Source organism: Nomascus leucogenys, chromosome 10 (genome assembly GCF_006542625.1).
Source record: "Nomascus leucogenys isolate Asia chromosome 10, Asia_NLE_v1, whole genome shotgun sequence".
Classification (NCBI taxonomy): domain Eukaryota; kingdom Metazoa; phylum Chordata; class Mammalia; order Primates; family Hylobatidae; genus Nomascus; species Nomascus leucogenys.
Genome location: NC_044390.1, coordinates 68,326,875 through 68,338,635, shown reverse-complemented (window position 1 = coordinate 68,338,635; position 11,761 = coordinate 68,326,875). Strand labels below are relative to the sequence as shown.

Here is an 11,761-nt window from a genome sequence, read left to right as displayed (position 1 = left end):
AAAAAAAAAAAGAATAATATAGAGGACTGGATAGATTTATTTAAGAATTATACATTTCTGAGGAAGATACTAGAAGAATTAGAACAACAGTAATTAAAGATATCACTTTAAAAAACAAGACCTGACTATTCAAATTGAAAGGACTCACCATTCTAGATGATAGTAATGAAAAGAGGGCTATTCTAGAAATGCCCTGGCAAATGTTTGGGAATGCAAGTACAAAGAAAAAAACCACATCTATTAGCATTCTGTCATAAAGCAAGTAATTTATGAGGAAACAAAAATCTAGCTGTTCTCAGATAGCTCTTCAATAAGAAATGCCAGAAGACAACAGAAAAAATACTTAAAATTTTTTGAAGAAAAAGGCTATGACCTAAGAATTTTCTCAGCTGAATTTTTTTTTCTTACATGTGAGGACAACAAATGAACAATGCCATATGTCCAAAGGCTCAGGAAATAGAGCATTCATGTATTCTTCATGAAAATATTATTTGGAGACATACATCAGACACCAGAAAGATGTGAAAGAAGAATAGGGTATGGATTACACATAGTTCATGGCATTATGTAAATGTTATAAAGCAAGATGACATAGCTTGGGAAAACAGAAGCTGTGTCTAATAGCAGTACTTCCAAGCCATAACTTATACTAACCCAATTCTCAATAAATTGGAAGGCAGCTAAACAATCATACAATATTAGTATTTTATAGTGTCAGGGTCTATTCACATATAATCTCATTTAACCCATTTTAATTCCGTGAGATAAAAACCAATATCCCCATTTAAGATATGGGAAACTAAGACATAGAAGGAAGCACTTCACTAAGATATCATGGCTCGTAGGTGGCAGTCAAGAGGTCAGTTTGCAGTCTACAGGTTTAACCTCAGACTATTCTGCTTCTAACATGATTACAGAAATGTATTGATCATTAGTTGCCTGAAGTTCTGTTCTTAACTGTAGGTGTCCAAAAGAAGATGAATTTTGTTTAGATGGCATTTTCCCATGTCTAGGTCTATTGGCTTTAAAGAAGTTCCCAGAAGTGAATCCAATTCCTAGAATGATCAAACTGGATTCTTTTGTGTGTTATTCTAACAGGTTGCTTTATATATATATATAATTTATATAATATACATCTATAATTTTATGTATTATATATAAATATGTATAACATCATATGTAATATATAAATATAGTACATTTCACACTGGTAGGACATAATTCCAAACCACGTATTTGTTTAACCAATTGAATTACTTGGATTTAGCTTCTATTTCCCTCTTTATTTCCTTCTGAAAATATTATACAAATAACATCAGTTTACAAAAAATAAAATCTGATGTAGCTTTTTTATCATACACTAGGCTAGACTAAATGCATTCTGTGGATTGTTTACCTACGACCAGCTGGTATATTATAAAGTTGTATACAAATGAACAAGGACTGCCTGAAATAGATTGATAGCTGAGCACATTTGGCTGGAGCATCTATTTTAGAAGGAAAACCTGAGAATCATATTATTTGAGTGTGATTCATGTGTTAATAGTATTTCAAGACAAGCCACTTAAAATATGTCCTGAGTGAAGATACTGGAAATGATCTTTTCTTCAGCGCTTTCAAGTGTCTTCATTTAAGTGTACACATTTTGCCTACCTATAACACGTATCTACACATTGTGATTAAGAGAGCAAACTCTGAGATCAGACCTAGATTAAAGATCTTAATCTCTGCCAGTTGATTGGGCAAGTGACTTAATCATTCTACAGTAATTTCTGCATTTGAAAATGCCTATCTCAAGGGTAACGAGAATTACACTTGTTCACCAAAAGAATTACACTGACTAATATAAAACGTGCCAAGCATGTATGTGTCACATGAAGCCTCATTAAAAAGTGGGTATTATTGTTAATCTTCCAGTAACTACTATTTCCAACAACAGGCTGAAGGGGCTCAGAAATATTTGTTGAGTAAAAACACAAGGAAACAGTAGCACAGATTTTCTGCTCTCCTTTATGATCGCTGACCTGTCTAAGGACTGTGATCTCGGTTCACTACAGATTGTCATCTGCATTAATCTACTGTCACCCATTAACCTATCAAATAAGGCAGTCTAAAAACTCCAGGTGTCCCTTTCCGTAAGGACCCGGACTGTTGAACTGGAAAGCTAAAATTCAAGGCGTGACAATTGCCCTTTGTCCCACATTCCTCCACCGGTCGCCTGCTTATTTAAACGGTGCGTCCCCTCGGGTACCACATGAAGAAAACCTGCGCAGAGCGCTCCCTGTGTAGATTCGCTGGAAGCAGCTGAAGCTCCAGTTCTCATCTGCTCAGGTGTCCCTGGCGCCTTGGCGAACTCGGCCACTCCAGTTCCTCACCTGGTGAGCGCTCAGGGCAGCGGGCCGATTTTCCTGGGTCCCATACCTGGGTTTGAGGGGCGCGGCTCGCAGCGGCGGGTGCAGGGGCGACTGCCAGCCCTCACCCCGCCTCGGGGTGAGTTCGGAGGCCGACACCTGGAGGACCGCCTCCAGTCCCCGCGAGACGCCACGCCTGCGCGCCGGGGATCGGGGATAAGAAGTGCGCGCCGGGCTCCGGCTGCGCGCCGCGGGGCCACCAGTTTGCGCGCAGGGCGCAGGCCACCGTGCGGCCATGGACACGCCGCGGGGCATCGGCACCTTCGTGGTGTGGGACTACGTGGTGTTCGCGGGCATGCTGGTCATCTCGGCCGCCATCGGCATCTACTACGCCTTCGCTGGGGGCGGCCAGCAGACCTCCAAGGACTTCCTGATGGGCGGCCGCAGAATGACCGCCGTGCCGGTGGCGCTGTCCCTCACCGCTAGCTTCATGTCAGCCGTCACCGTCCTGGGCACCCCCTCCGAGGTCTACCGTTTTGGGGCCATTTTTAGCATCTTTGCCTTCACCTACTTCTTTGTGGTGGTAATCAGCGCGGAAGTCTTCCTCCCGGTGTTCTACAAATTGGGAATTACCAGCACCTACGAGGTAAGGGGCAGGGTGGGCTGGGACCATGCAGGGCGCGGGGGAAGGGGACTCTGCAGACCTCCGGAGGCGTTTTCTTGGGGGCAGACTGTCACTGCCACATCGAAATCTCTCCCCGTCCATCATCACCCTCCCTCCACTCCTCCCTGTCCCCCTTCACCTCGCATCTTTCCCTTCTACTGAGAGGTGTCCTCTAAGGGTGAAAAAATCCTTGGGATTTACTCTCCTGGGCTTAGTGAAAAAAAGAGGCTTCCAAAGTGAACGGAAGTTTGCAATAGCAGTGCTCGCTATGGTCCTTTCTACCTTTAGCATCTTTGATTCCCAGGCAAGAGGAAAGATTTTTGGGGAAGGTAAGTTCTTCAGGTCTCAGGCCCTGCTTCTTGAAAGGAATACTCTTGTTCCAGGTCCTCAGTGCCATTCACTCTTCCAAGATAGTTGGTAAAGAATTTGTGTTCCCCTTCCTTCCCCTTCCCCTTCCCCTTCACCTTCCACACACACCCCCTTTCCATTGAAACAGGCACCCAAGTGGCTAAGGTGTACCAGTACCTGTATTTGGGACCAGATTCTACCACTTACTAGCTGGGTGACCTTGGGTGACTTACCCAACCTTTTGTGCCTATTTCCTCAAAAATAAAATAATACCACCTACCTCAACCAGTTGGGAGGATTAAATGAGATGACGCAAGGTGTAGCATTTAGAATAGTGTTTGACACAGAGTAAGTGCCAGATAGGTATTGGCCATAATTACTGTGGTGGTGCTAGTTGTGGTGGTGGTAGTTATCTTGGGATCAGTAGGAAAATTAGGCAGCAAGGTTCTCAAACAGCTCTGCCTTCTCTATGGAAAGATAATTAAGGAAAACTGTCTTTCCTCTATTGCACAGGTCCCCTGGCTATAGGTTTTCTCAAGTTGTCTGCAAGAAAGGGCTTTGAAAAGACGATGCACGTTTAGTTTAAAGAGCTGTTGAATGGGAGGTGGGGGGCGGGATCAAAGCTCAGGGGAGTGGCCGGGCCCAGTTCAGTGTCTTCAGTGGTCTCCCTCACCCAGGCACTGATCCATGAACTCCATGGGACAAGCCTGCAGTAGTTTCCTCTCTATTAGGCCATTACCCAGAGGACTCCAATCCAGAGATTCTGGCAGGTGGTTTCCTAGTGAGGCTGGTTCAACTGGTGCTGGGGACAGGGCCTTAATGGCACAACAAACATTGGTGACACATTCTGCCTGGGCTCTAGTGACATCTTCCAGGGCGAGGCACTCCTGGGCAGCATTGCCTTCCATTCACTTTGGGGCTGTGTTTGGGAGAGCTCAGTAATTATCCCAGAAGTGAGCAGGATGCAATTTCTCAGGTTTGCTCAAAAGTGACAAACTGGCGAAATTCCCCAGACCAAATTCAGTTCTTTTTTTTTTTTACTTCTCCTTACAGTGAGAAGAAATAAAATATAATTTCAGACTATGACTTCTTTTGAGAACTCAAAAGGCTGGTGACACTGGGCCCATGCTCCCTATGGCCACAGGAACTCGAGTTTATAGCTATTGCTCTCACTCTCTATTAAATTTCTATATTGAGGTCTTATCTTTGTGTTTTCATGGTTACTGTTTTTTTGGTAGAGAAATTTTTATCTGCATTTATGTCTTTATCAAAAAATGTGAAAGGGAAAATGGACAGGGGTAAAGGGATCTCTTGTTTCCAGGGAGATGTAAGAAAACATATATCTTAGTGGGTGGGAGGAATATTCCAGCATGTTAATATGTGAACACCTGGCCACTGTCACTTATGTGTTACCTGATGGAACCTGCAGGCATCTGAGTCTGTGAGCTGTGATCTATAGCTAACCAATCCCCAAACTTGGAAAGGGTTTAAAGAATCTGGCATGAGGACTTCAGTCCCCACACATGAATGCTGCTCTCATAACCACTGACCCATGCCTCTTCGGGGCTACAACATTAAGTCAACCAGAAACAGATTTCCCTCATGTTTGCAGTGGTAGAGGCTAAGTTAGCAGGGGTTCCAGCTAAAAATGGCAAAAAGCAAAAGTTCATTGAATGCTGAACACATACCAGGCACTGGGCTGCATTGCATGTTTTACATACATTATCTGACTCACATCAGAACAATCCTTGTGAGGGAAGTACTATCAAGAGCCCCATTTTGTGGACAGAGACTCAGAGTAAGTTAAGCTACTAGGAATGTGAAGCAGTGTAGACATATGCCTAGCAGCATACTGGCTGTTTCTGAAGGCTCTGATGAGTCTGTTATAACCCCAAGCAATGCTTACGCCAGTGCAGAGAGAACAAGGGAAGCAATACAGGACGCGTGAAGTTGTGGGCACACTGCAGGCATCCACCTCTGGGGTGCCAGGCAGTTGGGAACAGGGAAGTTAGGCAGCATGCTAAGACCCTCCCAACTGGTCATGGCAAAGACTTTCCTGTGGAGTATATTGTTTATCGTTTTATGCTGAGAGGTACAGAATCTATACGAATATCCAGTACAGTGTTGAGTGATTGATACCCTGGCATTCTTGCTCAAGTATGAAATTTCTCCCTGTTGACATTTCTTTAGTGAAAATTAGCTGTTCACAAGCATTTTTTTCATCCATCACTGCCTTCAAAATGTAGTCCTGATAGGTGTTTAGCAACTGCCAGACCCAAGTATAATGCAAGAATCCAATTTAATCCACCAATTCCTCAAGATCCTTCTGGAGCCAACTAAATCTGTGTTTAAACTGAGTTGCTTAGACCTCATGTTTGTTTATTATTTATATATTTATTCATTTCAACAGAAGCGATTCAAAGTTCTGAGGACCACGAGAGATCTTGATTAATTTGGGCACCTATCATTACTCTGCAATTATGTCTAGAAATCTTACAAGTATTCCCTAAGGCTGCTGCACAGTGACTTGGGCATCTGGGCCAGTTTCCGGGTATTTCTTCAGCAGCCTAGTAATTGATGGCTGAGATTGTAATAGACTTCTTGGTTCTGTCTTGAGTTGGTCCTTGGGCTTAAATCACAGGTTTCCCTGGATCAGCTGATCAACTTACTTGGTTCAGGTTGTTTCAATTTATTTGGGTCTCCAGCAATTTGGATTCATGTACCTAGAAAAAACAAAGACTTTTCTTCTATTGATGTCCATTCACATGTTTAGTGATTCATAGAGATTTACAAAGCAAACAAACCAAAAATAAACTTCTAAAGAAATATAATAACACTGCCCTGTTCCCAGGCTTAATAAACTTCTCCAGTCTTCCAAAAAGGCTTCCAAAATATCCTTGAATGATTTTGACACGTGTAATTTATTGAGATTCAATTTTCTCCAGGCCCATTGATTTGGCTACCACTAGCTTCTTAATATCTTACTTTTTGAGTTTACATTTCCCCATCCATTTATGTCACTGAATAGTCTCCAAAACCTGCAAAATGAGAGGTAAACAAATTGTTATTATGCCCCTCATTTTAAAGAGAAAGAACCTGACATTTGGAGAATGATTGCCACAAGCTGATGGAGTCAGGCATGGGACTGGGTCAAGGGCTGGAACTCTTCCTCCAGTGTACTACAAGGCACTGTGTATTTGTCACCCATCAGTGATCTGGGAGTGGGGTCTTACTCTGTGTTAGTTTCACCCATTCTCTTATTAAGTCTTAAATATGTAGTCAGATTATTTACTTATATATGCAGAACAATGTGCACAGATTTTGGCATTAAAAGTTTTAAATGTGTACTGTGGCCCTGACAAGTTTGCAAGGTTGTCAACTTGATGTTCTCTCTGAGTCCCAGTGTTCTTGTCTCTAACATGGGTTTATACACAGTACCTGGCTCATAGAGTTGTTGGGAGGACCATGCACACAGCAAGTACTCTGTATGTGTTAGCCATGATCATGGGGCAAAAATATCAGATGTCTTTTCCTCTGATTATTACCTAATGCCAGTTTTTCCTTCCTCTTCTTTTCTACTTTATGAATATTGTTGTCAGCCTTAAACTTCTTAGTAATTATATTCAAGTTAAAGAAAATCTTAGATCCCAGCTCTGAAATTCTATGATCCTAACTCTGTAATATGTATACTATAATACATTATATAACATAGTAGACAAGCAGACTATGTTATAAGACATTGCAGATTTCAAGTAGAATAGGAAAAATTGGCATGGTTATTGGTGCTGAACAGAAACTGACTTGGGTGATTTAAGTTTAAAAAAACAATTGTTAGAAGGACATGGGGGTAGCTCACAGAACAGAGGGACAAGCTGAGTAAGCAAGCCTGGGAAAGGACAGAAACCAAGGCAGCCTTTTCAGGCCACTCTGTCAGGATCAGTCATTTTTTGTCTTTGTATCCTGCCTTTAAGATTCAAATACCCAATGGAAGGAAAAGCTGATTGGCTGAGCTGGGATCATGTGACTTCCTCTTGGTCAGAAGAGGCAGGGCAATTGACTGACTATTCCACCACAATAGTCTGCAGTCAGAAAGGGTTGATGCCCCAAGTGAGTCAAGAAAAATGTATGGAGTAGATACCAAGAGAAAGAGAACAACAGATTGCTCACTCTAAAAATACAGAAAGTAATTTCATTTATATGACATTCTGGAAGAGGGAGTTTTCTGGGTGATGGAACTGTCTTGTGTCCTGATTGTGACAGGGGTTACATGAATCAGTGTGTGTTAAAACCCATTGAACTGTACTCTAAAACAAAAGAGTCAATTTTGCTGTGTATAAATAAAAATAATACTAAAATAAAAATACAGAATACAAATCAGTTATGAAGTTGCTTTACATTTCTAAATTTAAATTTTCTTGTTGAGCTGCTGATTTTAAAAAAGGCATCCAGAGGATTCGCATTTTTTTTTTTTTTTTTGCAACAGTATTTAGAACTTCGATTTAACAAATGTGTTCGTCTCTGTGGAACAGTCCTCTTCATTGTTCAAACAGTAAGTAGCTCTCCATTTGTTTTATCTTTTGTCAGCTAAAATGTTTTTAACCATGGCATCTGGATTAAGCTTACCTGGGAATCACATAAAAGACAAAAAAGAGATGTTGAAAATATGAGGGAACAAAAAAGGAAAAACACTTGTCACTGTACAGCATCAACCCTTAAGATCATCAAACAGTGTTTCAGTAAATGCTTTACTTCCTGGGATTTAAGTGAATGTTAAATATTATACTGATGAAGCAACAGTCAGAAAATATGCTTTCCTTTATCTGCCCTCCCTTCACCTCCACCAAGGTGACAGGAAAGGCATTACTACATGACAAAGATATTTGTTGCTGACGGTGGGAATTCTAACAAAAGGAAAACAAGTAGCATGGTCACAGTATTTCTGTAACATATTAATAGGTATGAAAAAATTAACTTCCATAGGAAGACAGTAGGAAATAATTTTCTTTGAAATCATACTTTAAAAGTCAGTGCTCTTTTAAAAATTAGACTATAAGAACCAACTAAAGCAGTCCTTAGAGTGTAAAACAACAGAATCATAAACTCTGGAGGACTCTTCAAAGCCAAATACTCAATCCAGTAATTCAAGAACATGCACTTATAGATCTACTGATTGACACAAAGGGAAAGCAAGGATTTGCCAAGTGGTCAGTGACAGAGAATGCTTTCCACTGTTCACCGTGCTTCTGGAAGATTGTAATGATCATTGTCACGATTATTTATATACACATTTTCCTCTTGTCAGTTAAGCACTTTAGGGCTGGGTTTGTTAATGGAGGTTGTGGAAGAGAATTGCGTTCTTGTCTCTAACTGCAATTCCATTTCTCCAATCAAAAGCTACCTAAGGGCCAGCTGCGGTGGCTCATGCCTGTAATCCCAGCACTTTGGGAGGCTGAGGCAAGTGGATCACCTGAGGTCAGGAGTTCAAGACCAGCTTGGCCAACATGGTGAAACCCCATCTCTACAAAAATACAAAAATCAGCCAGGCATGATGGCAGGTGCCTGTAATCCCAGCTACTGGGGAGGCTAAGGTGGGAGAATCGCTTGAACCCAGGAGGCGGAAGTTGCAGTGAGCTGAGATCATGCCATTGCACCCCAGCCTGGGCGACAGGGCAAGACTCTGTTACAAAAAAAAAAAAAAAAAAGCTACCTTAGGATTTGCTGCAGTGAGACAGAGTGCCTTTGTAAATTATGTAACTTGACTCCATTTTATATCTTTGCAAATTATATAACTCAAATTTTATCAGTCCTCGACAACTGCAGTGTAAAAGGAAGGAATCCTTTGGTGTCTCTTAGAGACTTGAGCCTGGTAGCTTGCATTCACCAACTGTTCAGACCCTCATTGGATCTTTGTTAGAGATGCCAACAGAAATCAGAAGTAGGGATAAGTGTTAGGAAGGTGGCCTGTGGTCATTTTTTTAGATCTTCAACTTGGACAGAATAATGACTGTGGAAAGTCAGTTCATTTTTGCAAAAAGAGGGGAGCTTTACCACCTCCCATTTGAAGGACTTCATAGCTCTACTCATGTAATGTAATCAAACATTCAAAGGTACTGAATAGATTTTTATTTTCATAATATGCTTTTATGGAATAATCATGGAATTTGCTTTTATGGGATATATCTGAAAGATCAAATGCAATCAAAATTATATTTTGAGAAAAAGACTGGATTTATCTTACTCACTACTGTACCCCAGATCAATAAATAGTTGTTAAGTGTATGAATGAAAATAATGAATAATATTAAAAAGATTGAATGTGGTTTTCGTTGGCTTTCAGGATATTTTTTTTTTTTTTTTTTTTTTTTTTTTTTTTTTTTTTTTGAGACGGAGTCTTGCTCTTTCACCCAGGCTGGAGTGCAGTGGCGCGATCTCGGATCACTGCAAGCTCCACCTCCCAGGTTCACGCCATTCTCCTGCCTCAGCCTCTCCGATTAGCTGGGACTACAGGCGCCCGCCACCACGCCCGGCCAATTTTTTGTATTTTTTTAGTAGAGACGGGGTTTCACCGTGGTCTCGATCTCCTGACCTCGTGATCCGCCCGCCTCGGCCTCCCAAAGTGCTGGGATTACAAGCGTGAGCCACCGCGCCCGGCCGGCTTTCAGGATATTTTTAGTGCAAATTTATACTTTTGTTTAATTTATGAACCGTAAAAGTTTAGAAATAGGTTTTCCAAATTTTTACTATTTTCTTGATTAATTATGCAGGGATTAACCGTTTGAAGACATAATTGAGGGGTCATCCTCTTTTATATTATTATTCTTTCTTTTTTCTAATTATTTTAGATGTAGGAAATTTTATTTCAAGCTTGAGTTGGTGGATCAGTGACCATTTGCACTAAGCACTATATAAAGTCAGTATTTTTACATAAGCTGGTCACAAAAAAATATTTGTAACTTATGACCATACCATAAACAGAAGAGTCAACTTTACTTAAAGATTTTTCAAGTTACAAACAAATTTTATTAGGTGTTTTGAAACTGTTGTTTTAATTCATAATTGAAGTTATAGGAAAACAATCAATATTTTATAACTCAGACATAATTCATGCATTTTATAATTCATATAATTCATTTGGCTTTCTTTCTCCCCCCTAGATTCTGTACACTGGAATTGTTATTTATGCCCCTGCCCTGGCTTTGAATCAAGGTACATTTTAGAGTTGCCAGTTAGGTAACTCACATTTTGGGGTTCACTTTCAACAAGCCTTTTCTCCTTGGGGAGATGAGGAGATGGAGGAATGCTTCTAGTAACCTGCATCGGCTTTACTTAGCGGGGCAGGCTGGGTTCAGTGTCTACGCTAGCTTCTTTGGGTTTTTGGATGGATAGCTCCAAAGTGTCTGTAGATGATTACAGAGGTGGACTTCTCCAGGTGGTACTTCTCTGGGATGTGCCCACCAGCCCATTCACTCCTTTAGAATTAAAGCTCCCTGTAGCCAAAGTCAGGATTGATGGCATCCCCTCCTGTGAATCTATAACCTGGAGCCCATCTCCAGGAAGCTTCCCTGTAATTCTTCTCAGGCCTGTTGTAAAATCTGGCAGGGAGAAAAGCTTTTCTTCTCCACACTTCTAATAAGGCCCGAAATGAAAGAGAGAGAGAGCCATGTGATTTGAATGATCAGACTGCTCCTAGTGACAAAAGGACAGATGTCTGTAGTGCCCTTACAAATAAATTTAGGAAGATTGTGCTGCTTGACAAAGTATCTATACTCTCTAGATTTGGGAAGATAAATGCAGTGAGGCTGGGATAGTTTATTGAAGCAAACGTTTATGCTAGTCATAGTTTCAAAAGGCTTCGGGGAAACGCCATGCCCTTTGAATTCTTATCTATTCGAAGTGAATTTCTCTAAAACGTCCTTGTAAAATGGACATGTGGACTCTGTGATGGGAAGAATGTGGTACAGTTCCTGGGGTTAATATGACATGAAGAAAACCTACTAATTCCGCACTCTGTTTTCTTGATTTTATGATAGACATGACAGTAGTTATCACCTAAGTCTATGAAGTAAACAGTATTATTACCAAGAGGAACTTCATGTATAAGGTGCTCTTGAACTCTGAATCCTGGGCATGTTCCACATCAGTATTATCAACATCACAAGTGGATCATTTCATTTGTCGAGAACTGAGTTATAAACTTCATAAGTTACCTATTTAGGCCTTAAGTGTAATTGAACATATTATGGTTTTAAAGTACAGTTCTGGGAAAAACTAGAGGACTGACTTTCATCTGTGAAGAAATCAAGCATTCTGTTCTTATCAGGCTCAAACCACTCCCTGAGAGTAAATTAGAATGAAAGTGAAGGCGTTTTGATGGCTGGAGTGTCAATTGTGTGTTTTA

The 11,761-nt window shown here is 40.9% G+C and overlaps 1 protein-coding gene across 1 annotated transcript in view; it reads left to right on the top strand.

The window, feature by feature from the left end:
• The first annotated feature begins 2,256 nt into the window (after window positions 1-2,256).
• Window positions 2,257-11,761, top strand: part of SLC5A8 (solute carrier family 5 member 8) — a 53,469-nt gene continuing 43,964 nt past the window's right edge. The window contains exons 1-3 of the mRNA XM_003269910.3: window positions 2,257-2,997; window positions 7,847-7,912; window positions 10,518-10,569. Of these exons, the coding sequence (XP_003269958.1) occupies window positions 2,647-2,997; window positions 7,847-7,912; window positions 10,518-10,569 (469 nt within the window). The 5' untranslated portion in view covers window positions 2,257-2,646. The remainder of the gene's footprint in view (window positions 2,998-7,846; window positions 7,913-10,517; window positions 10,570-11,761) is intronic.